Source organism: Erinaceus europaeus, chromosome 4 (genome assembly GCF_950295315.1).
Source record: "Erinaceus europaeus chromosome 4, mEriEur2.1, whole genome shotgun sequence".
NCBI classification, from domain to species: domain Eukaryota; kingdom Metazoa; phylum Chordata; class Mammalia; order Eulipotyphla; family Erinaceidae; genus Erinaceus; species Erinaceus europaeus.
Window position 1 is genome coordinate 104,249,510 of NC_080165.1, and position 19,058 is coordinate 104,268,567.

Here is a 19,058-nt window from a genome sequence, read left to right on the forward strand (position 1 = left end):
AATGTGCACACTTTGCTGTTCTCAAGAACCCAGGTCCATGCCCAGAGGCCCCACATAGAAACATCTACAAGTGGTGGAGCAGTGATATCTCTTCTTTCTCTCTGTAGGTTCATCTCTGACACCCTTTATATGGAAACACGCACGCACGCACGCGAAAAAAAAGTACCAGAAGTAATGGAATCCTGTTGGCACAAAGTCCCAGTGAGTCCCTGGCTAGGGAAAAATACTGACTCTTAAAATAAAGACTTTCTGGTTATCAGAGCCAGGTGGTGGCACACTTAGTTGAGCAGACATGTTACTATGATCAAGAACCCGGGTTCAAGCTCTCAGTCCTCACCTGAAGTTTCATGAGTGATGAAGCAAGACTGCAGGTATCTCTGTCTCTCTCCCACTCTAACTCTCCCTCCCCTATCAATTTATCTCTGTCCTATGAAATAAAACATAAAATAAAAATTTGTTAAAAAATAATTTCTGGTGGTCCAGGAGGTGACACAGTGGCTACGGCACTAGACTCTCAAGCACGAGGTCCTGAGTTCAATCCCTGGCAGCACATGTACCAGAGTGATATTTGGTTCTCTCTCTCTCTCTAATAAATAAATAAAATCTTGGGGAGTCGGGCTGTAGCGCAGTGGGTTAAGCGCAGGTGGCGCAAAGCACAAGGACCGGCATAAGGATCCCGGTTCGAACCCCGGCTCCCCACCTGCAGGGGAGTCCCTTCACAGGCGGTGAAGCAGGTCTGCAGGTGTCTATCTTTCTCTCCCCCTCTCTCTCTTCCCCTCCTCTCTCCATTTCTCTCTGTCCTATCCAACAATGACAACAACAATAATAACTACAACAATAAAACAACAAGGGCAACAAAAGGGAATAAATAAAATAAAATTTAAAAAAAAATAATAAATAAATAAATAAATAAAATCTTTAAAAAATAATAATAATTTCTGATGATCAAGCTCATTTTATGAAGTGAAAAGGCAAGCAAGAAAAGGTGTTTGTGGTACACTTAACAGATAAGAAGCTTAAGCATTGAAATCGGGGTAGGCTGGAACGTTCTTACTCACAACCACAGAATGTGAGCTAAGACCTACAGGGATGCAGAGCTCCTGTGCTGAATATGGGCTCCAGATCACATCAAATCAATGGGGTTTACAGTCAACAACATTTATACACCTTTCCCATATTGGCAGCTACTCTCTTCCCTGATCCAGCTTTCTAGTCCTTTTTCAGCTGTGACATCATCTCCCCAGACAATAACTTGGGTCCACCAGCATATCAGATGTCAGGCTCAGGAAAAAAACTAGTAGTCATGAGCTCTATGGAATATAACTAAAATGGGCCTACTAGCTATCTACAAAACGGAGACCCCAAATCTTCATCTGCAATATTTTAGCCTTTAGGTTCATGATTAGTCAACAATTTGTTTGGCTTTATATGTTAACTCTTATTTCAGCGACCAAGTTCCAGATGCTACCATGATGTCAACCAGACTTCCCTGGGCAGATGACCCCACCAATGTGTCCTGAAGCTCTGCTTCCCCAGACCCCTGCCCCACTAGGGAAAGAGAGAGATAAGCTGGGAGTATGGATCAACCTGCCAACACCCATGTTCAGCAGAGAAGCAATTACAGAAGCCAGAACTTCCACTTTCTGTACCCAATAATGACCCTGGTTCCATATTCCCAGAGGGATAAAGAACAGGAAAGTTATCAGAGGAGGGGATGGGATACAGAGTTCTGGTGGAGGGAATTGTGTGGTGCTATACCCCTCTTATCCTATGGTTTTTCTCAGTGTTTCTTTTTTATAAATAAAAATTTTTTTAAAAGAAGCCCTAGCATAAATAAAACTCAAAATGAAAAGAGAAAAAGCAACTACCTCAGTGGAAAAATGGACACAAATGTTAACAGGTGCACTCAGCCAGCATGGCTAATACATGAATGGGAAGACATTCCCATGTCATCTGTTCGTTGGTTGCTCATGTGAAATGCAGGTTAAAATCACAGCTCAAACCCTCACCCACTAAACGGGAGAATGTCTCTGACTGTCTTTTGTCATGCCACTGAAGGGGGACACGCCCACTGTGGGAAAGTGACAGTCAGGAGTGACAGGTGCAGAGCTGAGCAGCACATACCATGAGCCTCAACAGTGCCCTGCCTTGATGTGCACTCTGTGCTCCATGGGATGCTGAATGTCCAAGGATCTGCAGCAATCTGATATTGCCAGAACATTCCACACATGAGCAGTGGAATCATTTGGATGGTGTGTCTCTGTGACCTGAGCTAGTCAGATGCAACAGAGCCACAGCTGGGACCTGGATGCTGACACTGGGGCTTCCCAGGCACTTCCAGAAGCTCCATCCCACAGAGGACACTAGGAGACTCATGCAAGAATGTTCCAGAAGAAATGACCAGCATGCTCATCACCCCCACCGCACACTCATCCAGCAGGGGCCTAGGGAGCCCTGGAGAGAAAGCCATTGTGGCCATTCACAGCAGCAGGGATGAATCCGAGAAGGCAAGGCTGGGTGCTTAAAAGTCAGAATGATTCCATTTATCCAAAGCTTCAAAGCAATCCCCATCATTTGATGTGGCATTTAAGCACGCCCACGTATGTGGAAAATCTATAATGAAACAGACTCAACACCAAGCTCCAGGAGGGTGGCTCTTTCTAGAGGGGCACTGGGGAGTGAGCTGGGAGGGGTGAGTATACAGATTGGGTTTTTTTGTTTTCATAATCTACACATTCATTTTATTATTTTTATTTAAGACTCACTCAATTATTATGACAGACAGAGAGAAGGGGGGAGAGAGAGAACCAGAACATCTCTCTGGCATATGAAATATTTGGGGCTGAACTCAGGACCTCATGCTTGAGAGTCCAGTGCTCTAGCCAATGCACCCCTTCCTAGACCACAAAGACTTTTTTTCCTCCCTTCCTTCCTTCCTTCCCTTTTCTTCCTTCTTTCCTTTCTTTCTTCCTTTTTCTTTCTCTCCCTCTTTCTTTCCTTCCTTCTTTCTGCCTTTTTTAATTTTTTTATATTCATTTATTTTTCATTTTGTTGCCCTTGGTTTTTTTATCATTGTTGGAGTTATTACTGTTATTATTGATGTCATCGTTGTTAGACAAGACAGAGAGAAATGGAGAGAGGAGGGGAAGACAGAGGGGGGGAGAGAGAGACAGACACCTGCAGACTGGCTTCACAGGCTGTAAAGCAAGTCCCCTGCAGGTGGGGAACCGGGGGCTAGAACTGGGATCCTTAAGTGCACTTAACCTGCTTCACTACCACTCGACTCCCTCCTTCTTTCTTTTTATATGACAGAGAGATATTAAGAGGGAACAGAGATACAGAAGGTCCCCCCTCCCTCCACCCCCCACCCCTGCTGGTGGGAACCAGGTCCTTAAATCCAGGTCCTTGTGCATTGTGATGCTTTCAGGCCACTCACTGGGTGTGCCACCACCCAGCCACCATGACATTATTTTTAAACCAGACTGGCCCTGGGGGCTGGGGAGACAGTATAAAGATGATGCAAAAAGCCTGAGGCTCCAGTGTCCCAGGTTCTCCCCCACCCTTTCTCTTTCTATATCTTTCTATCACTTTCCTTAAAATAAAATAAAAAATAGTTTAAAAGAGACCTGAGGGAGTCGGGCTGTAGTGCAGCGGGTTAAGCGCAGGTGGCGCAAAGCACAAGGACCGGCATAAGGATCCCGGTTCGAACCCCGGCTCCCCACCTGCAGGGGAGTTGCTTCACAGGCGGTGAAGCAGGTCTGCAGGTGTCTATCTTTCTCTCCTCCTCTCTGTCTTCCCCTCCTCTCTCCATTTCTCTCTGTCCTATCCAACAACGACAACAACAATAATAACTACAACAATAAAACAACAAGGGCAACAAAAGGGAACAAATAAATAAAATAAACATTTAAAAAAAAAGAGACCTGAAACTTTGCAACTGGCATGCCCTGTACCTCAGTCATCTCGAGACTGCAGACCCAGCAGGGTGCACACTGAGTGAGCCTGGGGCTTCAGAGGACCCCTGGGGCCCCATAACAACCACCAGAGGCAAGTGGGCAAGTGGAGGGGCCAGACCCACCCCTTCTCATGCTTCCTGCTGCACCCCAACCCCCAGCCACTTCCCATTTCCCCCATGAATCCATAAGAGCAGAAGACTCCCAGCCCAGCAGGAGGGGACCCTGGGGCTCCCCCAGCCATCACTCCACCCCAGTCACCTGCCGCCCAATCCCTACCAGCACTCACCTGTTCATCTGTCCCCACACTCTCACCTGTTCACACACTCTCACCTGTCTATCTGTCCATGTGTGCTCACCTTTCCATCTGTCCGCATGCTCTCACCTGTCCATCTGTCCATACACTCTCACCTGTCCATGCATGTTCATTTGTCCATCTGTCCACGTGCACTCACTGTGGGAAGGGCAGCAATGAGGCTGAGCACTGCTGGGCCAGTCCCTGCCACACTCAGTGCTGTGCCCACTGCTGCTGGGATAGTGCCCCTGACCTGTCTGTCTGTGAGGTAGTCGCATCATCCCCATGGTGGAGCACTCTCACCCCGGAAGATGCATCAGGGTGATTGGGATGTGGCAGAGGAAGAGGGGTGTAGGGAGAGGGGGATGCAGCATCTATTCAGGGAAAAAGCCGCCTTGTCAACTCAGATCCACACCAGGGCTCTGAAGGCACACCCTCATATACAGCTCCTGCCTGGCACTGACCCGTGTGCACTCTCAACACTTAGGAAGGGTCCGGAGCCTCAGCCCCCAGGACCCAGGGAAGGGGAGGTGGAGCCCATGGGAATGGAAGCACCCAGTTCTAGGAGATCCCAGACCTCGCATGGAGTCCTGTGGTTCATAAGGGGTGAGGGCCGCCTCTCTGTCCACCCTCCTGTCACGTGCCATCTGTATTCTCCCTGCCCCACCCCCCACCCAACACCCCCCACCTCCTGGCAGATCAGCCTCAAGTCCTGTTAGCTCAGCTCTGCCTCAAAGCCTCTGACCGAGAGCCAGAGATGCAGGCAGCAGGGAGCAGGCATCCCAGTAAGTCGGATCCCCCTGACTCAGCCAGCTGGACAGCACCACACCCCAATTTCTCTTTGCTTCACCCATTTCAATAGTGCAGGCATTTCTGTCCCACCCACTGTAGTGCAGGATGCCCCACTTCACCCCCTACTAGGATTCTGGTTCAGCTACCCCCCATCTCCCTCTCTCCTGCCTGCCCCCCCCAGCCCTCCCACTTCCCTCTCCCCTGCCTGGCCTCCAGCCACATCTGTCCCACAAACTCCTATTCACCTTTCAAGACCTAGATGTCATTTGCTTATGCTATGTCTCTGCACCCAGCCTCTACAAAGCAGCTCTGTTAGGGTGTGTTACAGAGTACCCACTGCTCTGTCTGTCAGCCTATCTGTCTCCCCCACGGGGTCCTAAGCAGCTTGGGGGAACCAGCTCCACATGGCAGGGTGGCAGAGTGTCCATCCAGCTTGAACGGCAGAGATGAGTGACTCCCTCCTCAGGCACACAGGCTGTGCCCCGTCAACCTGATGGTCACTAGCATTTGGGGGAACTGGCATGGCTATCATAATGCATGGTGGGGGAGGAAAGAGGTAGCAGGGTCCCCCAATGCTGAATCCAGGCTGCTCCTCCCCCAAAACCCAGAGGGGAAGGGCCCCCCACACAGCCCCCCGGCAGCCCTGGGAGACAGTGACCTCTTGATTCCACGACTTCCTGGCCCAAGAAAGCTGATCTGGCTGGCTCAGTGCTGTGACCAGCCAGCGGCCCCGGGCCAGCAGGCATTCAGTAAATAGTTGTGGCATGAGGGAGCAGGCTCAAATGGGACCCCGCAGCCCAGGAGGCCCCACTGCCAAGTTCAGCCAAGGGCAGCCAGGCTGGGAAGTAGGGCAGGGGGGCCAGGGTCCAGCTGTGTTATGGGACGTGAGACAGGGCACCACATTCCAGTGGGTGGGCTGGTTGCTGAGCTGTGGCTAGCTGCCCCTAGCAGAGGGGGCACCTCCATTATGAGGTGGGACTTTCCAGGTTCTCCCCTCGGACTCCCCTCCTCCCATGATTGACACAAATGCTGGCTCTGACATGATTTAAAAATAGATATTAAGACAAGGAAGTTTAATTTTTAATGCTTGGAAAAGGAAGTGAGCGCAGAGGCAGTATCCCCACATGGCCATGCTCAGGATCTCAGACTCTGACCAGGTGGGCCCTCATCCTCCCTCCATCAGGCAGAGGCCCCCAGTTCATCCCGGAAAACTCCCACATCATGCTCCCAGGGGTGAGGCCTGAGAGTTCTGGAAGCCTCCAAAGGCTTTACCTGTTTCTCCTCTGTGGAGAGGCAGGTCTGAACACCCACACTCCCCAACAGGACCCCAAAAGCCACGCCCCCTCCCATCTACAGACAGAAAGCACTCTCAAAATCTTGGTTTGCCCCAGGCCATCAGCACTGACTGCAGAAACCCAGGCCCAGGACCCAGGAACAGAGGCACGCTCAGTCCCAAGCCTATACTGTCATCCACAGTCAAGCAGCCCCCTACCCAAGCCTGACCCCACCTAGGGAAGTTTAAATGGGGTCCCACCACCACTCGCTGGCTCAGTGACCTCGACTAGGGCCTGATCTACAGCGGGGCCACAATGTACTTGCTAGCCAGCCAACACTGCAGGTGACAAGTGACAGCTTTGTTGGCAAGTATAGAAAGCGACCACTGTCCTCCATGGCCATCATGCCAGCTTCCACAGCCCCTCCAGAACAGTCAGGACAAGGCCTGGATTAGGAGCTGGACCAGGGACTCAGGGACACCCAGAGCCCTTCCTGTCCCCATTGCACTCCTTCAGGGGCCAATCCCCCAACCAGTGCCCAGGAAGTGCTGATTGGGGCAGGCCCCATGGTCTCCTGCTGGGAGCAGTTTGTGGGTGGGTCTGACCCCTGGGGAGAGGTCCTGTGGGAAGCTACTGTCCAGTGAGAAGCCAGCTCTTCCTTAAACCTTCGAGGATGGGGCAGGTCCCCAAGAGCAAGAAGGGGTGGCATCAGCTCCACCACACTATTTCTGTCACTGTCCCAAAGGTGCAAAGCTAGGGGTCAGCAGGGTCATCCCTGGCCAAGTGACCTGGGATTCAGGTCAGACCCACCCCCCACCCACCCTCCAGTAACTGTAAACCACCTGCCTTTCTCATCACATGAGGGGGAAGGAGAGCTAGGTTCCCCATGATGCCAGCATTAGGGGTGCCACACCCAGTGGCAGACCATCAAGGACGCTCAGGGGGGTGTGGCAGGCAACAGCTGCACCCTTCATCCGTGCCAGCTGCCTCCTATGGTTCTGAGGGGGAGGGGGGCAGCAGCGGCTGAGACTGGAGCACTCCAAGTAGGCTCTGGGGTCTGCTGTCTGCAGGTCTCTGGTTCCACTTAGCCCCCTTGGGGCACTGAGCCCTGAGCCCCAAAAGACTGGATTAAGTGACAGCTTCCCAGATCTCCTTGCTCCTACTTCTCATAGCCTCTGGCTTTCAATGTCTCCCTCCCTCCCTCTTCAGGGCCTCTCCTCAACCCCCACCCCACAACATGCCAGGGACTGCCTATAGGATGTCCTCACCTCAACTTAGGGAGATGCAGCCCATGTCTAAGTTGACACCTGCCCCCATCTCCTATGGACTCCACGTTACGAACACACAAGCACCTGTTCCTCCTTCCCCGATGGTCTCCTGTCCCAAGATCCATGCCTCCTCCTCCCCACTTCAAACAGTGGCTAGTGTGAGACAGTTGGGCCTTCCAGACTCAAAGGTTTCTCCACAGCAGCACTTCATGGGAATCCTGGGGCTGGGGAGTCATCAGGGCAATTGGGGACAGTCAGGGACAATCGGGGACAGTCAGGGCTTAGGAGAGAGTAGCTTCTGCTGTTGGGGGGGGGAGGGGACGTGGAGGCAGCTGCTGAAGCAGCAGGGGCAGTGAGTTCTCTCTCTACATTCATACAGAAGAGCCACTCCATGGGCCACTGGCCACCTCAGGCTCTGAAGGGGAGATGGAGAGAGCCACTTGTCACCATCACTACAGCTCCAGGAGATCGTTCAGCTCCAGCAAGTGTGAAAACCCACTTCTCTTCCAAGTGTGACCCGAAATCCCTCTCACATAGCAACACCCCCCACCTGCTCATCCACAAACGCATAATGAACACCTATGTGCAGGGTACAGAGCACTCTGCTTGCTGGTGTGACAGTTCTGCAGCCAAGCTGGCCCATCCAGGCAGTCATACGCTTCTGTTCCTACTCCAGCCAGCAGATGGCGTGGTGGGCATGGGAGGAGCCCGGGTGGGCGGTCCAGGCCAGAGGAGGAGAATCCCCTAGAGGGTCTGTCTAACAAGCCTTTGGATGGGGCAGCAGGGAGACCAAAGCTGTGAGCAAGTACAGAGGGATGTATGTACGAGGAGAGAGCAGGCGCTCAGGAAATCCACAGTACCTGCCAGCATGGCTACCGGCAGCTAAACCCAGAGGAGTCCCCATCTGCAAGAGACCATAGTTGCTGCTGACCTGCCAAGGGCTCTGCCCAGCTTCCACAGAACTGTCTTCATGGGACAGAAGACATGTGGGAAGCAATGGCTCCAGCACCCCTGACCATAGCAGCTGGGGGTGGGGGGCAAAAAGAAGACCCCTCCCCTCCAGAAAAGGCGAGGGTGCCGGACACCCCACAACTAACGAGGACAAAACATGAAGGGCACCATCATGACACCCCCCAAACGGGACTGGAGTGTTCCTTAAGGAGAAAGTAATTTCCCCAAGGTCAGACAAGCAGCTAAGCACTGCCACCCCAACCAGCTCACAGCCCGCCCTGAGCTTCCCCTTGATAGAAAAGTCTGGGGACACACACACACAGAACTTTCTCCGCTAAAGTGTGGTCTTCCACAGGAGTGCTGGATATTCCAAGTGCCCCTCCCCCACCAATCCCCCTGGAATTGGCCCTGGGGCTAAGCAGGCAGGAGGACACACCCCCAGGGGCCAAAGCAAACATCTGTGCACAGCTGTGTTGGAGAGAGGCAGAGGCAGCAGCTGGGGGCTGGGGCAAAGACACAATAGGCTGTGCCTGTGAGAAGTTCCCACACTAGCTTAGCTGGGACTCCATCTGCAGAAAGCACATTCCCCGGAACCAGAGTACCAAAAATGACTCCAAGCTGTCCTACTGCTGATACTTTCTCCAGGAAAGTCACCCCTGACCCAGGACTGGGTGCTCCTGACTGCTCCCCGTCTCTCCCGGCCCCTGGGAGAGCTGGCACTTGGTGGCAGGAGCACATGGCCTGCTTGCTTCTTGCCCAGTCCACTACAATCCCTCAAAAGCAGCAGCCAGCCACCCGCCCTTGCCCTGCCCCTGTGCACCAGCCCAAACCCCGGGGCCCATGGCCAGCTCCCATGCCAGTCTCTAGGCAGGGGTGTCACTTCCTTTTAACCTAGAATTCCCACAAAATGGGGACACAGACCCTAAAGACAGTGCCCACCCCACACCCATAGAATCCTGCCCGGTGTCTTCTGGAGAGTTCAGCAGGAACACTAGGAGGGGCTTGGAAAACCATCTACTGGCGGGGGCTGCCTGAACTGGGGCTCCCGGTGGTCGGGGGCTAAGCCCCCACACCTGCTTCTGCAGGTGACCCAGGTGGAACCACTTCCAGCCCAGGGTCTCTCCTGGTGGGAAGGCAGTGGCCCCAAACTTTGCCAGCCTCCCGGGAAGAGTGCAAGACTCTGCAGGAACCCGGTCAAGCAGGGGGCCTCCGTTCAGCTCCCAAGAAGAAAAGGAGAGGAAGCAGAAAGATGGGGGTGGGGGTCTGAACCCCACTGCGCGGCGAGCAATGCCGGCACTGCAGCAGGGAGAGCGGCAGGCGCGGTGGTCAGCAGGGCCAGGCTGGCGACACTTACCCAGAAGAGCAGGTTGAAGAGGAACATGGTGTACTTCAAGCAGCAGAGGCAGCCCCTGGCCATGTTGCACTTCTTAAATTCTAGGAGGAAAACAAAGGACAGGTCCAGGTAAAACACCACGTACTTGCTGCCCCGGGGCGCATGGTACTTGTCGCTGCTCTGGGCGCGGGCCTGGCCCCGGGGGGCCGCCGAGCCGTAGAAGGCGCCGGCCGTGAAGCCGCGGCCAAAAGAGCGGCCAGAGCCGGCCGGCTTGGCGAAGTCCGAGTCCTTGCTGTCCAGGGACGGGCTCCGGTGGATGGACGAGTCCTCGCTACTCGACTTCTCCATGCTCGCGGCGTCCCCGGGGGGCGCGGGGCTCAGGGGGCATCGCTCCCGCAGAGGCGCGAGGGGATGCCCCGGGGGGGCGGGTCGGCACCGGCGCTAGACTCTGCGGGTCCCGGCAGCTCCCTCCGGAGCCTGCGAGGGGCTCTGCGGCGCGGGCTGCGGGGCTGCGGGGCTGCGGGGCTGCGGGGCTGCGGGGCTGCGGGGCTGCGGGGCTGCGGGACTGCGGGTCCCGGCTGGCTCTCCGGACGCTCCTGTGCGGGGCTGCGCGGGCCGGGCACCGGGGAAACCGCGGGCGGAGCGGGAAGCGAGCGCAGCAGCCGCGGTGCTCCCGAGAAAGCCGGTCCCGCTCGCCTCGCCTCCAGCGCCAGCCCGCCGGTCACGCCCCCTTATTTGCATGCAGCCAATGGGAGCGCGAGTGCGGGTGCCTCCCCCCGCGCGCCCCCGGCCAGCGGTGCCTACACCCGAGCGCCAGAGGTCAGGCTGGGCCCGCGCGCGACTGGGAAGGGGTGGCGCGCACTGCGAGGCCGGAGGCGCTGGAGCACAGGGCGCGCGCACAAGGCCCGGAGGCGTGAGGAAGCGGCCCCCTTCGCTTGAATTCCCCCGCCTCCCGCACACGAACCGCGCTATGCGCACGCGGTCTGAGAGGCCCCGAGGGGGGGATGGGGTCGTGGGACAGGGGAAGGCACGCCCCCTCCGCGCACGCGCGCGCGTCCCCGCCTGGCTCCTGCAGCTGCGCGCGCCCCCGCTGTGGTGGCCCGGGTGGGACTCGCGCCTGGCTGGACCCACCTCGCTCTCTGCGCCCTCCGCGCCCTCCGCGCCCTCCGCGCCCTGCCCGTGAGGGGTGAAGCAGGAGCGCACAGTGCGAGAAAGGTGCTGGTGGAGGGCTAGCGGGAGAGAGAGGCCTGGCCGGGGCCTGTGGGCAGCTGGGAGCATGGGAGGGTGCTGCACCCTTGCTCCCCTGGACGCGTGCAAGAGTCCTGACAGACAGTCTGGAGCCTAGCCCCAGCAGAGCCGTCTTACTCAGGTCTCTGCCCCAGCACCTGGCATGCACTGAGCTCCCCAGGGGTCCCTGGGGATGTGGGTGGGAAATACCCCCCAGGTCCCCAGGGGACACCAACTATACCTGCTGGTGCACCTCTGGAGGAAACAGACAGAAGGCCACCAGTCCCAAAGGCTATGGGAGTCACCAAACTGGCTCTGACCATGGGGGTGAGGGGACACCTATTCACCCCTAGAGGTACGCTGGCTGTCTGGGGACAGGCCTGCGTAGGGGCAGGGCAGGCACGGCTCTTCTTTAATGGGCCTGCATTAGAGCAGCTGTTCTGAGCCCCTTCCCCACAGAGACAGGGCCAGTCTGTGAAACACCAACCCCCCCCCCCCACTCTCCCAGTGGGCGAGGCCACAATGCATCGCTGTCTTCAGCCTCTCAGGATCCTGGGGACCCACTGCCACATCATTCTCACACTCCCTTTAAGGCAGGAGAGTATCAAAGAGCTAGACTGGGAGCCAGAGACCTACTTTTCACTCCTAGCTCTGTTTTCAGCTGTGGGATCAAGGGCAAAGTTGTCTTTCTGAGCTCTCTTTTCCTCCTTTTCCAAGTGGGGGTTAACAGAGTCCAGCCACCCCCCCATGTCAGGACCACACAGGGAGCTGGCATATGTGACAACATCTGAGGACTGCAGTGAGGGACAAAAGCAAGATATCATTCATCTCAGGTGGGGACTCAAGGTTCCCAATGCCCCCTAAGGCTGACCCTCTGCTCCTCCTCTCTCTCTCCTTCTCCCTCTCCCTCTCCCCTCTCCCTCTCCTGTCTCTTCTTTTCTCCAACTCACACTGTCACTGCACCACTGCATTCCACCATCACTTCTAGATTATTAGTGGACTCATGTTAGTAATGTCCCCAGCAACTGAGGATCCAGAGGCTGTGAGGGTAAAGGAAAGAGGAAAGGGAGGTATTCACCAGGTTTATCACTGGGGTTCCCAGTGGCCATTTGTTCCTTTGAGAAGGGAGGGAGAAAGAGAGAGGAAGAGAGACAAACAGCTATCTACAGCCCTGCTTCATGGGTCATGAAACTTCCCACCTGCATGTGGGGAGCAAAGGCTCAAACCTGGGTCCTTGCACATGGCAATATGTGCACTTAACCAGGTGTGCTACCACCCAGCCCTCATAACTTAGCTTTCTAAATCTTCCCTATGCCCCAGGCCCCAAACTCTGCACTCAATATGCACTGGGTCCTTGTGACAACCTAAGAGACAGGCATGGTGACTGCCACAAGTTCACAGGTAAGGAACTGTGATTGCAGCACCCTTGGATTCTATACCTTGTTCCTACTCTCAGAACTTGATAATCCAGCAGATAGAATGGAAAAGTAGTCTGGGTCCTGAAACAGCACCCCTCTATGAAAAGTTACCAGAGGAAAAGGACCCTCAGAGTGCCTCCCTTCTGGTGGTAGGGAGAGATGTGCCTCACAGAAGGGGCCCTGAGTGAGCTGATGGATGGGGTAGGAGGCTCGGGGAGGGACATGTTTGCAAGACAGGAAGCTGGTCCATGACAGCAGACAGCTGGGACAGGAGTCACAGGAAGTCAGTTTGGGCCAGAAGGTATCCATCCTCCTCCCTGCCAGTGTGAGCAAGCTTTGGTCTTTGTGTTAGGTTTTTCACTACCACAGCCCAATGAGTAAGGACCCTGGGAGATGACAGAGAGGAGGGATAGTGGCCATGGGGCTCATGAGCTAGTCCAAAAAGCCTACCCATTCCAAGACCATCCCTCTTAATACAGCAGGGTGACACAGTGGGTACCTGTCATGGGGTAGGATGGCCAGGAGTTGTCCTTTGTCCCCCTCCCCTGCAGTGAGGAGTAGCCAGGAAGAAAAGAGTGGTGACAGTGAGGGGACAGATCTAACTTGAAACTACCAGGTGATACCTTTTTTTCTAGACTTATTCTTTAATTTTATTTATTTATTGGATAGAAACAGAAATCAAGAAAGATACAGATACAGAAATCTCCAGATACAGAGAGAGAAAGAGAGAGAGAGAGAGAGAGAGAGAGAGAGAGAGAGGGAGAGAAGGACCTACAGCACTGCTTCTTGAACCCGGGTCCTTGCACATAGTAACTGGTGTATTCAACCAAGTCCCTGGGTGGCACCTTCTGCAGCACAGAGTTTGGTCTTTGTCTGGGAACTGGAGACACATAGAATTGTAGCCCTTGGGTGCTAGGCCTGGTGGCAGTGTAGATGGGAGAGTCCCAGCTGCGGAGAGTGCAGGAGAATCAGAGTGCAGAAGGACCCAGGAGAGGAAAAAGAAACTGCCCCCGACACACACACACACACACACACACACACACACACACACACACACACACTTTTCTCAGACTTAGGAAAGCAGAAGGAACAGGCTGCCCTTGAGGCTCCCTGAACATGGGAACAAGGAAGAGCTGCCTCCTCGTTCCCTTTTTCTCTTTAACAAGGGGAAAAGTGAAGCCTGCTGAACTCCCAGGGGAGGGAGGGAGAGAGTGAACAGTGAAAACAGCACACAGCCTCTGTCCTGACCAGCAGCCGGGGAGAGTGGGCCTCATGTGCCAAGCACTCCCAGCTCCCTGAGCTCCTCAAGCCATTTCCCTGGCCATCAGGATGGATGGACAAACACCTGGCCCCTGACTCCAGCAGAGAGGCATACACACCCAGAGCCTGAGGACACAGGAGCAGGCAGCAGGATGAGGAGACCAGCCATGATGTGTATTCTGCACAGTACCTGCAGCCCTCGGGGCAGTTCACATCCTTGCACCCCACACACAGCAGCTTCACCACAGTCCAGGTTAGACAACAATAGCTCCTGCTAGCTCATGAAATGGGTCACCCCAGCTAAACTCCAGAACTGGGTCTTCTTGGTGATGCTGGGAAATGTTTTCATTGCTAAACTGGGGCCAAAACAGGGAGGAGGGGTACAGAGCAGAGGCCCATACACCAGGGGGCTCTGCAGTGGACAGTGAGGAGAGCCAGACATGTCTTCTCCTTGCCATGGAAGCTGAACAGCCAGGATACCGCACTCTGGAAAGGAGACTCTGGGAGGGAGGTGACAGTGACTGTGAGAGGATCAGAGAGGCAGAAAATGTCCAGAGGTAGTTTGGTTTCTGAGCATACTAAGAAAGGCCTATCTGTAGCACAAGCAGTCACAGACAGAAGGGTGACTTGCTGGGTACGGCCCACCTGTGGGGGGTGTGTGGGAGAGCAGGCACCTTCTTCTGGGGAGCCCCTAGCTCTTGCTCAACCTGCAATGACAGTTTGCTCAGCTTCCTTTGCTCTAACGAGTGGCTTCCCAAAGTGGGTAGGGGCTGTCTCCATCATTTCACCCCACCCCATGCCTATCACAGGGGAAGCATTAGCAAACAGAGAGGCAAGGAAGGCCACTATACTGAGTCCCCTGCCAGGATGGCCCGGGCATCCCAAATTCATTAGTGGAAGACAGACCCCAACACCACACACCTACAGGGTTGTTCCTGGAAAACAAAGCTGCCCTTGGTGCAGGGACCTCCCAGGGGGCTCAAGAAATGCAAGCACCCTGCTGTGGAAGCCAGTTTCCTCCCCAACCTAGTCCATGGCTCAGCCCAGGATGGATGGGTGGATGGACAAATACACAGATGAACCAATATTTTGGAGGAAGAGTCAGGAAGCAGGAGCACAGTGGAAGACAAGAGGGTCCCCCGTGGGGGGAGCCCCATTCATAGCCCAGCAGACATGACTGGGAGGAAATACCTGGCCAGGGAAACAGTCACAGCTGAAAAGCAGCCAGGAGGACTGGAGAAAAGCTTCTAGATCAGGAGGAGCAGGTGAACACCAGCCCCATACTCTGCCTGCCCTTGAGGCTGTGGAGGACAGGGAAGCTGGGCCTGGCTCTGAGGGAGGGGAGAGATGGCATATGCGTAGGTCCTTGCACCCCCAACCCCCATGCAGACCCACCACCCACCCAGCCCCAGGACATGGCTCCAGAAAAAGAACCTTCTGGATACAAAACACACTGTGTCCAGGTGCCTTCTGGGGCACGTCACATAATTCCTGGGTGACCTAGAAGGATCACTGACCTGTTCAGAACCTCCATCCTGTGAGTGGGAAATAAGACAGACTGACACCAGTTTCCCAAGCGGAGCTGAAAGGCTGTGAGTGCACATGACACAGGGTCAGAGAAATGTTCAATCGGTGATCAGCAAGGGTAAGAACCATGGTGAATCTGGCCCCAGTCCCCATCAGGGATGAGATGACACAGAATCAATACACTGTGTTCAGTGGCTCAGCTTCCAAGGGCTGGGTGGAAGGACCCCTGCCCCTCAGCTCCCTCCCTGAGGATGCCTTGGCCCCCAGCCCTGCCCACTGCTGCCCAGTTTCTTCCCTCTACCACCGTGTCCCTCCCAGTGGCATTCACACCTTGATGGTACCTAGAGGTTGATCTGGGTGAGCTGTCCTCTGACTTTACCCCCAGCTCCCAGAGGGGCTGGCCCAGCCCTGCTCCCCTCCCCTCAGGAGACAGCCTGCATGTCCACCCCCAGTTGCCTGTTTCACTCCTCCAGCTGAGCCAGAAAAGCCTGGCCACCTCCTTGTCCTGCCCCCTCCAGTGAGTTTCCACCTGTGTAACCTCCCACCCATCCCAGGCAGCCTGGCCTAGTCCCTCATGTCCCCACTGGAGCCTGAGGAGTCCCCCTGTCCACACAGAGTCATGGTCAGCTGCCCGCTTGGCTTGCTCTCCCACTTAATCACTCAGGAGATCCCTATTTCACTGAGATCATGTGTGTCTGCTAATGCATGTTCATTCATTCATTCACCAGAGCACCACTCAGCTCTGGCTACTACTAGTGGTACTGGGGATGGAGCCCGCAGCTTCTGGCAGGCGAGACTTTGTGCTGTGCTCTCTCCCTGGCCCTTCCAACCTTTCTTGTCACAACCCTAGTTCCCTAAATGACCCTGAAGGTCCTGCATGTTCACTTCCTGCTCCATTCGCACCACTGTCATGATGCTCCAGCCCAGGGAATTGTCCTCCCTCTCCCCACTGCCCCTCCTCTCCCACACCACCTCAGCATCACCAGGAGCCCTCTTGCTGCCAACCTCCACGCTTCTCCTGTCTGCCAGAGTGACAGCTTGCTGCCCAACCTCCCCCTGGGCCTCAGACAGGAGTTCCCAGGGGGTGTGCACAGGCCAGGCTGAGGGGTGGGAGGGGCTCAGGAAGGGCTTCAATGGGCCATGCTGCCACATGGTCACCCAGTGTCACCTAGGAGTGAACATCAGGACCTGAGTCACCCTGTGTGACTCTAGTTCCCTCCCCACACCAGGAGGTTGTGCTTGCTGCTTCTGGAAGGCTCCTTCCTGCCCGAAGTCCCCACCCTGTGAAATGACACCCAGCTTAAGGCATGGCTGCTAGGTGGGGACAGGCGAGGACAGGCAGGGATAGGACATTCTGGCCAGGAGTGGCAGGAGAGGGAGAGGCATGTTCACAGGCTGCAATGATGACTGCAGTCTCACAGAATATGGACTTAAAAAGACAGAGCAAACAGAGATGGGGGGAGGGGCAGGTAAGCTCAGCTCAGGGCTCCTCTAGCCCTGTCCTCCTCCCCTCCACCCCTAGGTGACCTGGCCTTGTCTCCCACTGAAATGGATCCACAGCAAAGTGGCCCTGATCCCCCCCCCCACCTCTGCACTGCTGCTCCTTCTGCCTGGAGCACGCTTATCTGCTGGCTTCCACAACCCAGTTGACCCCACAGATGTACCCACCTCTTCCATCAAGACTGGTGGGGAGGGATGGAGGGCTGAGTGGTGGCACACCTGGTTGAGTACACATGTTACCATGCATCTCTGGTTCAAGTCCCTGCTCCCCATTTTCAGGGGGAAAGCTTCAAGAGCAGCGAAGCAAATCTATGGTTGTTTCTCTCCTTTTCTATCTCCTCCTCTCCTATCAATTTCTCTCTGTCCTATCAAATAAAAGGGAGAGAAGAAGAAAAGGAGAAGGTGGAAGAAGAAAATGGCCGCCAAGAGCAATGGATTCATCATGTAGGCATCGAGCCCCAGTGATAACCCCGATGGTAATAAAAAATAAAAAGAAATAGAAAAAAGAAATGGACCTGAAATTCAAAGGAATGATCTTCCATAACAAGAGGTGGTAAAATAAAGGGGGGGGGGGGGGAGTCACGCAGTAGCACAGCAGGTTAAGTGCACGTAGAGTGAAGTGCAAGGACTGGCATAAGGATCCCAGTTCAAGCCCCCGGCTCCCCACCTGTAGGGGGGTCATTTCACAGGCGGTGAAGCAGGTCTGCAGGTGTCTATCTTTCTCCCCCCCCTCTCCATTTCTCTCTGTCCTATCCAACAATGACGACATCAATAACAACAATAATAACTACAACAACAATAAAAAACAACAAGGGTATCAAAAGGGAAAATAAATAAATATTTTTTAAAAACTGGGAGAGGAGCAGGGAAGGTATGTCAGTGGTGGAGCACCCACATCCAAGGGCACCCCACCACAGTCCTGACCAGCCATAGGCCCAGGCTCTGTGCAGGCTGAGGGCTGAGCCCATCTGCTCTGTACCCTGCCTGGGCACTGGGCTCACCTTCGCAGGTGTCTGTAGATGCTCTTTAGGAAACAAAGCCCTGGCATTGAGCTGGGGAAGGTCTAATGCAGACAGCAAGAGCTGACTCTCCCAAAGGATGACAGCAGTCAGCAAGGACTCAGCCCTGAGAAGGTGTTGGGTGCCCTGACAGTGGGTGGGGGTGGGGGACAGCTCTCAGGCCCTTTGTTCTAGGAGAGCCTGAACCAGCCCCAAAAGGAGCCAAAGTGGGAGGCATTGTGTGGGATAGAGGGACACAGTCACTCTAGGAGGCAGAAAGAAAGCACTTATTACGCAGGGCAGGTGCTGGGAAGGAGATAAGGCAGGCGGTGTAGAGAGTGAGCATGAGGTTTGCTGCAGCTCGCTCACTTGCTTGGGCAGAAATGTCTTGACCCAACACATCAGCCTGCCGGCCTCAGGGGGAGCACAAACAGCTCCCTTCAGCCTGTGCCTCCTGCTGATACAGGTGCTGCTGCCACCCCTGCCCTTTCTCCCTCCCTCCACAGGGCCAGGTGGGGCTACTCTGCAGAAGACAGAGAAGCACAGTCTGGGAGGTGGCACGTGGATGCAATGCTGAATTCTGAGGTGTGAGGTACAAAGTTAAGCCCCCAGCATCACATGTGCTGGATGGATTCTCCCTCTCTCTCTCTCCCTTTCTATCTCCCTCTCTCTCTCTCCCCCTCTCCCTCGCTCTCTCTCCCTCTCTCTTTCTCATTAATACTTTCTTTAAAAAAAACTATTTTTATTTATCTATAATTGGACAGACAGAGAGAAATTAAGAGGGGGAATAGAGAAAGAGACAGAGAGATACCTGCAGCCCCGATTCACCACTCATGAAGCTTTCCCCCTGCAGGTGGGAACCAGGGGCTTAAACCTGGGTCCTTGTGCACTGTAATGTGAGTACTTAACCAGGTGAACCACCACCTGACCTCAAAAGTTTTTTTTTATTTTTATTGCCGTCGGGGTTATTGCTGAGGCTCAGTGCTGACACTACCAATCCGCTACTCCTGGTGGCCATTTTTTCCTTTTTTTCTGTATTATTTGATAGGACAGGGAAACTGAGAGGTCAGAAGGAGATAGAGACACAGAGACAGAGAGACACCTGCAGCCCTGCTTCACTGCTCATGAAGCTTCTCCCTGCAGGTGGAGAGTGGGGGCTTAAACCTTCGCATAGTTATGTTTGTGCTCAAATGGGCACACCACTCACTGTCCAGCCTCTATAAATATTGTTTTTAAAAAGAAGATGGAGAAATGACTCCACT

The 19,058-nt window shown here is 54.7% G+C and overlaps 1 protein-coding gene across 6 annotated transcripts in view; it reads right to left on the minus strand.

Annotated features, from left to right (window-relative positions):
* Positions 1-19,058, minus strand: part of TSPAN9 (tetraspanin 9) — a 187,786-nt gene that overhangs the window by 51,349 nt on the left and 117,379 nt on the right. For 5 of the 6 annotated variants that reach the window (XM_060190271.1, XM_060190272.1, XM_060190275.1 and 2 more), the window contains one exon: positions 9,888-9,967. In XM_060190271.1, coding sequence (XP_060046254.1) covers positions 9,888-9,950 — 63 coding nt within the window. In that variant the 5' untranslated portion in view covers positions 9,951-9,967. Of the gene's footprint in view, positions 1-9,887; positions 10,372-19,058 lie in introns of those variants that run through there. The other variant, XM_007526252.3, reaches the window with a different exon arrangement.